The sequence below is a fragment of the Propithecus coquereli genome, unplaced genomic scaffold (assembly GCF_000956105.1).
Source record: "Propithecus coquereli isolate 6110/MARCELLA unplaced genomic scaffold, Pcoq_1.0 Scaffold77, whole genome shotgun sequence".
NCBI lineage: Eukaryota > Metazoa > Chordata > Mammalia > Primates > Indriidae > Propithecus > Propithecus coquereli.
The window spans coordinates 1,077,712-1,088,426 of record NW_012153840.1 but is presented as its reverse complement, the minus strand read 5'-3'; the positions used below and the strand labels follow the sequence as shown (position 1 = coordinate 1,088,426).

Sequence of the window (10,715 nt, the reverse complement as noted above, 5' to 3'; positions counted from 1 at the left end):
CCCCGCCCCCTGGGCTTGGAGGGCTCCAGGACCCAGCAGTCTGGGGAGGGGAGACCGTGTGGGGTCCCTACCTCCAGGTGCTCCCCTCCCTTCCTCCTCCATCCTTTCCCTTTTCTCTCTCCTCCCCCCTTTTCTCTCCCACATCTCCTTCCTCATCCTTCCTCCTCCCTCTTCTCTCCTCCCCCTCCCCTCCCCTCCCCGCTCAGCGCCCCACCCGCTCCGCCCACCACGTGGTCACATGGGGGCACCGCCGGATTTAAGCTTAATCTGCCTGGTGCTCAGCACAGCGGCCTGGCCTTGGGGGCGCTGACTGAGCCGGTCTGGGGCCCTGGAGAAGGGGGCTGGAGCGTAGCTCACAGCCTCCCCCCACATGAGCTTGGGGCTGGCGGGGTCAGAGGAGGCCCAGCTGGCACTGGAGACAGTTGTCCAGGTAGGTCCAGGATGGGGGAGTGTGGGCTCAGTGAGAGGTGGGTGCATCTTGCGGGCCAAGGGGGAAAGAGGTGTGGCAGTGGTGGGGTACACAGGTACCCCAGCTTGCAGCTCCCAGCAAGACTGGGGGCAGAGGGACACACAGGGTGCAACTGCTGTGGCTCCCGTATCCCAGTGCCCCGTGGTGGGGAAAGGGGGTCCCCTCGGGCACAGCAGGATCCTCACCCACCTAGGGTGGGAGCTGGGTTGGAGCCCCCAACACTCTATGCTGTGCTGCTGGGGGTTGTGAGTTGGCCGTAGGGTTTGGTTCTCTTCTCTGGCTCAGGGGGTGGGGGGCCTCTTTGCAGGGGCAGGGGGCACACAAGAGTCTCCTCCCATGGGGCTTTTTTCTTTTCTAACTCTTTTTTTTTTTTTCATTTTGGGGTTTTGGTGGTTTTCTGCTGGTCTCCTTGGTCTGGTGTTGTTGGGCTTTGGTCCTTTTCTTCTTTTGCTCTGGGGCCCGGGGTCCCAGGTGTCCTGAAGACCCTCTGTCTTTCCCCACAGACACTGGAGAGCAACGTCCTGGGACTGGGCGAGCAGGACCTGGCCCGGGACCCCCGGCTCTCCAGCCTGCCTGCCCGCATCAGGGAGATTGTCACCCGTAACCTCTCCCAGCTTGAGAGCCCAGGTACCACCCCCGACCCTCTGCCCCTACACAGACGCTGCCTGCATCTCACCTCTTCTCACACCCCCTCCTCAGCAGGCATGATGGCGACAATGATTATAGCTTTCATCTCTTGAATGCTCATTGCCAGGCAGGCATAACCCTATGACAGAGGGACCCATTTTACAGATTAGGAAATGGAGGCTCAGAACTGTAATTTGCTCAGACCTATTCCCCACGTGCTGCAGCTAGAAGGGAAGGGCTGAGCATCCCCTCTCTGCTTGCCTGCAGCCTGCTGCAAAGACTTGAACCCCAAACACTGTATTCCCTCCCACAGAAGGTGTGAGCTAGCTGAACCTGAGATTCCATGGAGAGGGCAGCTCAGCTCAGACCAGGGTTTTGCGGAACTCTGAGAGGGTGGTATTGTCCATTCCCCACCCAGTCAGGAAGGCTGGTGGACCTGCTCCTCCTGGTGGTGGCATGTACGACCTCGTCATGTGGTCTGAGGGTCTGGGAAGGGCCCAGGCAGTTGCAGCTGGTGTGTTGGCTGCTCTACTAAATGGTGTTTTTGGTGCTTCAGCCATAGTCCCTGTTCACCTGCTGGGTATTGGGGCCCTAGACACAGAGATACTTGGAGAGCCCTCACCCAGGCTGGCAGAGCCTAGCGGGCTGCTGCTGGCTAAGGCCTGTGATGTGCGTCCAGTTCTCCCACGGTGAAAGAGCGTCCCATAGGAGTTGACAGCCCTGCTTTTCCTCCTGGCCTTTCTTTCCCTCCTTTCTCTTTCTCCCCCTCCTCACAGCCTGTCTTGAGCCCTGGCCTTGAAGGAAGGTTTTGTGCTTTTCTGGCAGGGTCTGGTTACTGTTCCACCCATTTTACAGATGAACAAAACTGAGGCCCAGAGAAGACTAGTCATTGAAGAAGGAAGGAACAAGTGCTCAGGGCCTAGACTCCTAGGCTGAGCCTCTCTCCTGCACCTCGCTCTTGCACTTTAGCTGTGGTTGCGTCCACTTTATGCCTAGCTCTAGGGCAACGGTCCCCAACCGTTTTGGCACCAGGGACTGGTTTCATGGAAGACAATTTTTCCATAAATAGGGAGGTGGGGGGGTAGGGAGGGGCAGAGCTCAGGCGGTGATACGCAGCCATTTTCCTCACAGGCCGTGGACTACTACTAGGCCAGTGGCCCGGGGGTTGGGGACCGCAGCTCTAGGGCCTCTATTTGCCTACTTTCCTGTTCCTCCGTTCTGCCAGCAGGCCTGGTGCTGCACCCACTCCCACCCAGCGTCCCCCAGGAACCTGGCTGACTTTCCTGCCCTGAGTGATGAGTTGGGTACCTGTAGGGGAGGGTGTCCCATTGGACCTGGGCAGAAGCCAACCATGTGCCCGCTGACCCTTGCCAGCCTCGCTGCCAGCCACGGAGATGGCATCGCTGCTGTCACTGCAGGAGGAGAACCAGCTGCTGCAGCAGGAGCTGTCCCGCGTGGAGGACCTGCTGGCCCAGAGCCGCGCCGAGCGCGATGAGCTCGCCATTAAGTACAACGCCGTCAGCGAGAGGGTGGGTGCTGCCCGGGGCTGGGTGGGTACAGGGCCGCAGCTGCCAGGTCCAGACCAGGCCTGTACGCAGGGCAAAAGGTGGGCCTTGGAGTCAGGCTGGCCCAGGTTCAGATGTGGCCCTGCTGACTTGAGTGGCCCTGAGCAAAGCACTCTCCTCTTTGAGGCTGTTTTCTGGAGCCAGGATGGTAATAGGACGTGGAGTTGTGAGGAATCAATGGGATAACGGAATGAAGTCCCTGGCACCAGGCGTGTTTGGGGTGTGGGGCCAGAGAACAAGACCCCCGGAGGCCCTTCCGGTCCCTGGGTCTCTGACATCTCCCTGTGCTCCTGTTGCCATGGGCCGTGGGGTTGAGGCCATGGCTGGATGCCAGGGCATGCTGGCTGGGCACCTTGGTGCTCTGCGGACTGTCTCGGGCAGCTGTGAGGTCTGCTGCCACTCCCCACTGTGGTGAGGCCAGGCAGGGAAGGAAGGAGAAGCCAGGCCTGCCTCTGTGTCCAGACAGGATTCACATCACCCAGACCTGTGCTGCAGGCTTGTGGGGGTCCCGGGCCTGGGGCGGGAGGTTGGCATGCGCAGGGGCCACGGGCGCGGGGTGATCTTGATGCATTGTCTGCTCTGGGCCTTCAGGCTCGTGGGAGGTGCCCCTGGGGAGTGGATGGTGGCTGAAGGTTGGTAAGGGAGTTGCATGGGGGACAGAGTGTTTGTGTGCAAATGGGAGGCATGGGGGTATTAACAGTCGTACTAGGAGCTACCATTTATTGAGTGCCTACTGTGTGCCAGGCATGTGCTGGGTGCTTTACATTTAATGCACCAAGGTTGGGACCGTTATGATGCCCATTTAACAGAAGAGAAAATGAAAGCTCAGAGAGGAGAAGCTCCCTTCTCGGGGTGACACAGCCAGTTAAGGCCAGATCCCAGGTGTACCAACTCCTAGCCCAGGGCTCTGTGTTGAAGTCTTGTTTCCTGTGTTGGGGAAGAAACACTGGGCTAGGATCTTCGGGGGGCAGCTGGCCCCTAGAGAGCTGGAAGGGACCAGAGGGGCAGGGGCTGGCCTAGGGTCCCCTGCGTGGTAGTAGCAGAGCTAGGGTTAGCCTGAGCTGGGCCTGTCCAGGCTGAGGCCTGTATGCTTGTGTTGGGAAGGGGGTGTGCATTTCTGTGTGTGACTGTGGGGTGTGCCCGTGTCCTGGTATCCGCCCGCCTGGACAAGCCCCCAACTTGTTGGGACTTGCCGAGGAGCAGGGTAGGGGCTCACGGTGGCCCCTAGCATTCAGCACAGTGCAGGGCTAGTTTTCCCAGGGTCTGCAGGGGGCATGCAGGGCAGGATGGCCCAAGTCTTGCAGCGTTGGTGGTAACAGGGCTCTGAGCCAGCCCCCTCCTGGTGCAGGCCTCTCTTTTGGCCCCTGGCAGTGCAGCTAGCCCTGCCTGCCCCCCGCAAAGCCCTCCTGGCTGGCAGGGGAAGGAAAGAGGAGGTGGGAGGTGGAGGTCCCTTCTCTGCTGGGACATAGCTGCTGGGGCTGGGGCTGGGGCTGGGGCTGCAGCACCGGGGCCTGGGTTAGTTTAGAAAGCTCCCTCATGTGTCTGGGGAAGCCCCTGAATAGCGTACAGAGGGAGTCTGGCATTTCAGGTGTCCTCTGTCCGACATGGTTTGAGTGAGGCCCCACCTGGAGGCAGGGATTGAACGGGAATGACCTGGAAGTCCTTCTCTTCCCAGCACAGGAAACAAGACTTCAACACAGAGCCCTGGGCTGGCAGTCAGGATGCCTGGGTTCTGGCCGTAACTGGCTGTGTCACCCCCAGCAGGCTGATTCCCCTCTCTGAGCCTCTGTTTTCTCCTCTGTTCAATGGGCGTCATAGTGGTCCTGATCTGGAGGGTGGGTCCACAGAGAACTTCAGAGTCTGGAGGTCACCTTATTACAGATGGGGAAACTGAGGCCCAGAGAGGGAGTGTGATGGGCCCAAGGTCAGTGGTGGAGCTGGGATGAGACCCCTGGTCCAGGGTTCTGTAATTTTGTGACATTGTCTCTCCCTGCTGCCCCCTTGTCCCTGTAGATGCAGGTGGGAAGATCTGCCCTGTGGCCATAACTGGCATAGTGAGCTGGGGGATGGGGGGTAGGGGGCAGCCAGTGAGGTTGTTCTGATCCTTCAAACCCCATGGCCCCCTTGGGGTGGGGAGTGGAGGGAGGGTCAGGATCTGTGTCCTGTTAAGGAAACTGAGGCAGGGCCTCCCAGAAGCTACTTCCCAGGAGAGAGAGAGGACCCCAGGGTCCCTGTGGAGAGCCCCCCCTTTCTTCCTGTCCCTGTGAAGCAGGTGTAGGCACAGCTGGGAATGGAAAGGAGGGAGTGGCTACCCCCCTTGGCTCCAGAGGACAGACCCCCTGGGCTCCCCCAGTGTCCATGGCAACCTGGACAGAGTGAATTGAATGGCGGGTATAGGGCAGCGGTTGCCAGGGGAGACGGTAAACTTCTTTCATCCCTGGCTTAGTGGCAGCCTCCTTCCCTTTTGAATGGCAAGTAAAATTGAAAGGCTGTTTTGTACAGGGTGAAGTTTGTGGAAAGGGGTGAGGCGTGGTGGGGAGGGCCGGCTCTGAGCATTGACGAAGGGCGTGGAGCACCTGGCGACTGTCTGCACCCCTCTAGATCACAGAGGCAAACGGCACCTGGTTCACACAGATGTGCAACGCGCACATGGGCCCCATGCAGAGACACACAGATGCACAAAACATGCCACACAGATGCACTCAGATTCACAGGATGTGCACAGAATAGTCACCCAGATGAGTAGTCACACCACCACGACATACCCGCGTGCAGAGAACATAGCACGCTGTCTCGCTCCCGTGGACGCACACCGAAAAGGCACACAGCTCGACACAGCCCCCAGTCAGCCCACAGAGGTCTGCACAGATGCACAAACCATATGGTCACTGACACACACAGAGACACGCAGAGCCCAGGCAGACTCTCCAGACCACTTAGAGCACACGCGTCCCCGCTACGCACAGCTTTGTAAACACATAGACTCATGCCTGATACACACAGACCCGCACCACAGCACAGACCTGCAGCCACAGACGCCACCTAACGCAGGTGCATGTGAAGGCTCAGATACACCCAATTGTCAGCATGTACCCAGCACCCATGCATGACGGACACGCACGAGGTCCCGCGTGGAGACACGACAGAACATACCCCACTCGCACCCAGTGAGGTGCAGCTGCACTGACACACAGCACACACGTCTCGGGGCTGCCACCGCATACGGCATTAAGTGGGCTTCGTGCAGACACTTGCTGGCCTGCAGCCACCGTCCAGGCAGAAACCCCCTGCTTCCACCTCCCTCCACATCCTCAGACTCAAGGGGGAGCCCCCAGGCAGCCACAGTGAGCCCCCCAACTCGTGGCACTCCAGAGGGCATGTGTCCCTGGGGATGGGGTGGCTAGAGATGCAGTTGTCCTTGGCTTTGTGGGTGGCTCGCAGAGCATCTCTTGGGCATACTGGGTGGATGCAGGCCTGGAGGGTGCTGTCCCTGCCACTGACCCAGCCTGGACCCGAGATCAGCATGGGTGAGAATAGCTGCCCGTGACTGGTGTGGCCCTGCGTGGGGGTGTGTGTGGGGGGCGTGTGACTGCCCTGCGTGGGCTGTAGCAGGCCAGGTGCTGGGGAGGTGGACAGTGAGTGAGGGGCTGGCGTCCCTGTTGGGTGTCTCCCGGCCTGCTGTGTGCTCTCTCATTGCCCTGCTCCTCCCTCACCTCCCTTCCCCCCAACAGCTGGAGGTGGCTGAGGGGCACCTGGGACCAGCAGGTACACTAAGGGGTTCAGACGGTTCCATGGCTAGTGGGGGCAGCCAGAGCCAGGCAGATGTCCTGCCTGTGCCCACAGGGGTCTGAGGACAACGGGGCTGCTAGATGCCGCGGGGTGGAGGAAGATGGCGGTGGCAGGGGCTCCCAGAGAGGTACGGGGGAGGTGGGGACAGAGAAGGAGTCAATGGGCAGACGCTGTACGAGGCAGCATTTGTGTGCACTTCTTATAGATCTTGGTACCGTGTATGTGGGGGTTCGTCTGTGTCACCTGGGGGTGTTTGAGACTGCCCACGTGCATTATGTGTGTGCATGTCTGTAAGCTCAGGTATGCATATATGCATATGTGTATTGATGCCTCTGCTTTGAATGTATTCCCACTGCTCATGCTATTAATTCAGGATCTCAACAAATATTTACTGAGCATGAGCCAAGCTTTACCATGGCCACTGTTCTAGGTACTAAGATACAATGGGGAAGAAAAATCCAGGCTTTCCTGAGGTCACATTGGGATGGGGGTGGGGAGACATGGGCTTGAATGTAATAATCATAAACCACAGCAGGACTCTGTGTTCTGGAGGAGAGGCACACGGGCACCAAGGTGCAGCTTTGTGTTTTGCGTGCAGTTTGTGGGCCCACCTGCATGTGTCCATGTACACCTCATCTGTGTGTCCGTGCATGCCTGGTCTATATGTGCCTGCACGGCTGCATTGGCCTATTGGTGCACACGTGCACTGCATCCTGGGCTTGCCCACATGTGCTTGCTCCCCCTGGTGCCAGGCTGTAAGCTTGCAAAGCATTATGGGTCTGGGCCCAGCCTGGCGCCCCCTGGAGAGGCCTGTGCCTGCCTTCCCGGGAGGCCTAGGACTCTCACCCAGGGCCCTTCCCTGCAGCTGGAGCAGGCTGTGCGGCTGGAGTCTGGGGAGCTGGAGACGCAGGAGCCCAGGGGGCTGGTACGGCAGAGCGTGGAGCTGCGGAGGCAGCTGCAGGAGGAGCAGGCCTCCTACCGGCGCAAGCTGCAGGCCTACCAGGAGGGCCAGCAGCGGCAGGCCCAGCTAGTGCAACGGCTGCAGGCCAAGGTCAGGGCCACCCACTCCGCTCTTGCCCTCCCTTGTGCTCACTTTGCCCTGCCCCCACCCCCTGGGGCAAACCATCCACTCTCTGCCTATCCCCAGATTCTCCAGTATAAGAAGAGGTGCACGGAGCTGGAGCAACAGGTGCTGGAGAGATCCACAGAGCTGGAGCAGCAACGGCTGAGGGTGGGTGCCAGGGTGGGGCCGGGGCAGGCCCTCCCCTCCCCCTGCCCAGCCTGACACTCCTCCCTTACCTGCCCAGGACACAGAGCACAACCAAGACCTGGAGAGCACCCTCATCCGCCTGGAGGAGGAGCAGCAGAGGTAAGAGTGCAGAGGGAGGGTGCAGCTGGGAGCCTGCAGGGCTGGCAGGGTGGCCCTCCCTGGGCAAGTGCCCACTGGTTCCTGTGCCCTGCCCAGGAGCGCCAGCCTTGCCCAGGTGAACGCTATGCTCCGAGAACAGCTGGATGAGGCAGGCTCGGCCAACCAAGCTCTGAGCGAGGACATACGGAAGGTGACCAGCGACTGGACACGCAGCCGCAAGGAGCTGGAGCAGCGGGAGGCAGCATGGAGGCGCGAGGAGGAGGTGGGCACGGGGGTGCTGGGAGGCCAGCCTGACCCAAGGGGAAGGGCCCCTGCAGAGCGGGGTGGACTTGGGAGTCCAGAGAGGGAGAGGGGGCGTGGGCCAAGTGAACAAGTCAGCAGAGGTGAATAGTCATCGTCATAATTGCTGGCCTTTATTAGCACCTGGCGTGCATTTTCTTTTATTCCTCATAATAACCCCATGTGGTAGCTGCCCTCATTCTCCTCATGTTAAAGAAAGGTTAAGAAACCTGCCCACAGTCATGCGACTGGCAGCTGGGATGCAGACCTAGGTCCCCTGCACTTTCTGCCCTTCTGCGCCACCTCTCGCGGCCAGTGGAAGCCTCGAAACCCGGTTCCCTGTGCAAGAGGGAGCCGCTGGGCTTGAGAGCTCACGTGTGGCTGCTGTGACACAGCTCTGCACAGGCCCAGAGCCAGCTGGGAAGACACATTCCCTGGGCAGCAGTGCCTCCCGGGTGGTCGAGCTGGGGGATCTGGGGGAGGGGGCGTATCGGCACTCACCCTGGCCCTCCGCTTGGCATGTCTGCTCCAGTCCTTCAATGCCTACTACAGCAACGAGCACAGTCGCCTGCTCCTCCTCTGGAGGCAGGTGGTGGGAGTCCGCCGGCTGGTCAGCGAGGTGAAGGTGTCCACCGAGAGGTGAGGCCTGGCTGGGGGAGGGGGTGCTGGGGAGACTCGACTCAACTCAGATGAACTTCAGGACAACTCAGCACACCTACTGTGTCCCAGGCCCTGAGGAGATGCAGAGGCAACTTGTCACAATTAACTATTAATATTACCACAGTCAGGCAGCCGACATTTGCTAGATGTTTATTCTGAGCTAGGCTCTTTGTACATTTCATTTCAACTAATATTTGCAGCGTCCCTGTGAGGTAGGAACTGTAAGAATCCCCATTTGCAGATGAGGACACTGAGGCTCAGAGAGGTAGAGTGACCTTCCTGAGTCGTACACAAGTGGCTGAATCAGGGTTTGAAGCTCCTGCTTTGAATCCACTAGACCATTCGGCTTCTGCTACCAAGGACCTTGTAACCTCTTTAATGAAAACACATATAGCCCCCCAAAATTCTAGACTGAGGAAGTGAGGGGTCAGTGACATGAGGGTGGGACAGAGGGAATGTCCTGGATGCTTAGAAGGAGGGGAGGGATGGGGAGGTCAGAAAAATTCTTCGTGGACGAGGCGGAATTTGCATGGATTGAAAATCCATGGTAGGGTGGAAACTGGCCGAGCAGCGGGCACCCCAGGCAGAGGGACGGGGTGAGCACAGGCTGGGAGGTGGGAGCACGTGGCAGCCAGGGGGGTTGGAGCGACGAGCCAGTGCAGGGAAGGAGAGCCCACCTCAGCAGGGCAGCTGAGTCCTGCCTGAGCTTTGAGCAGCGGCTCGCTGTGGTCAGAGTGGCAGCGGAGCAGGCCAGGCTGTCACAAGAGCCCCGAGGCAGGAGACCAATGTGTCCGTCTTAGTATCTTTTCTTAATATTATCAAATAGTGTTCAGCTTTTCCAGTTCACTCATAAATGTCACAGATAGTCTTGATTCTCTTTTTGTCTTTTCAATTTGTTTGAACCCAGATCCATAGGCATTCACAAAATGTGATTGGTTGCTTTATTTTTTAAGTCTCTTTTAACTTAATTTGTTCAGGAAACTGGGCTGTCCTTAGAGATTTCCATAGTCTGGATTTTGCTGGTTACATCCCTGTGGTGTCACTTAACATGTTCCTCTGTCCCCTATATTTTCTGTGAATTGGGTGTTGTATCCAGTTCAGCTAGATCAGATTCAGGTTCTGTTTTGTTTTGGGGGTTATTTTTTGGCAAGAGTCTGTAAGTGAAGTGTGTTCTTCCATCAGGAGGTGGCTTAGGCCTGGATGTCTCTCTTTTATGACATTGGCAGTGCTGATGCTCAATGCCAAGATCCAAACATTCATCAGAGGTCGCAAAACTGTGATCTCGTTCTGTCACTTCTTAGTGTGTTAGCTAGAATTCTGTAACAAGGCACTTCTCCTCCTTTCTGTTGGATACCCAGTGTTACAGTTCATTCAACAAAAAATGGAGTTTATTAACCTACATTATGGATTTAAAATACATTTTATTTTTAATTGGCATTTAAAATTTTTATATTTTACTTTTGGATAAGTCACACATTTACAAGGTTCACATTTCAAAAGAGTATACAGTGAAAAGTCTCCCTCCCACTGCTGGCCCCTGACATTCCCCTTCCCTCCTTGAAGGCAAGCAGCGTTATGAGCTTCCTAAATGGTCTTCCAGGGTTATTTTACTTTATCTTGAGACAGGGTCTCATTCTGTTGCCCGGGCTAGAGTACAGTGGCATCATCATAGCTCACTGCAGCCTCAAACGCCTGGGCTCAAACGATCCTCCCGCCTCAGCCTCGCAAGTACCTGGGACTGCGGGAGCACACTACCACACCTTTTGAAAAATTTTTTGTAGAGGCAGGGTCTCTCTGTGTTGCCCAGGCTGGTCTTGAGCTCCTGGCCTCAAGTGATCTTCCAGCCTTGGCCTCCCAAAGTGTTAGGGTTACAGGCGTGAGCCACCACACCCAGCCAGGGTTATTTTATACAAGCAAATAAAACAGATTACATATGTATTTTTTTTTTTTTTGAGAC

The 10,715-nt window shown here is 57.6% G+C and overlaps 1 protein-coding gene across 1 annotated transcript in view; it reads left to right on the top strand.

Annotated features, from left to right (window-relative positions):
* The first annotated feature begins 305 nt into the window (after window positions 1-305).
* The window catches only part of CROCC (ciliary rootlet coiled-coil, rootletin), a 44,026-nt gene continuing 33,616 nt past the window's right edge, over window positions 306-10,715 (top strand). The window contains exons 1-8 of the mRNA XM_012662602.1: window positions 306-430; window positions 973-1,096; window positions 2,471-2,625; window positions 7,316-7,501; window positions 7,598-7,681; window positions 7,758-7,819; window positions 7,916-8,081; window positions 8,631-8,737. Coding sequence (XP_012518056.1) covers window positions 371-430; window positions 973-1,096; window positions 2,471-2,625; window positions 7,316-7,501; window positions 7,598-7,681; window positions 7,758-7,819; window positions 7,916-8,081; window positions 8,631-8,737 — 944 coding nt within the window. The 5' untranslated portion in view covers window positions 306-370. The remainder of the gene's footprint in view (window positions 431-972; window positions 1,097-2,470; window positions 2,626-7,315; window positions 7,502-7,597; window positions 7,682-7,757; window positions 7,820-7,915; window positions 8,082-8,630; window positions 8,738-10,715) is intronic.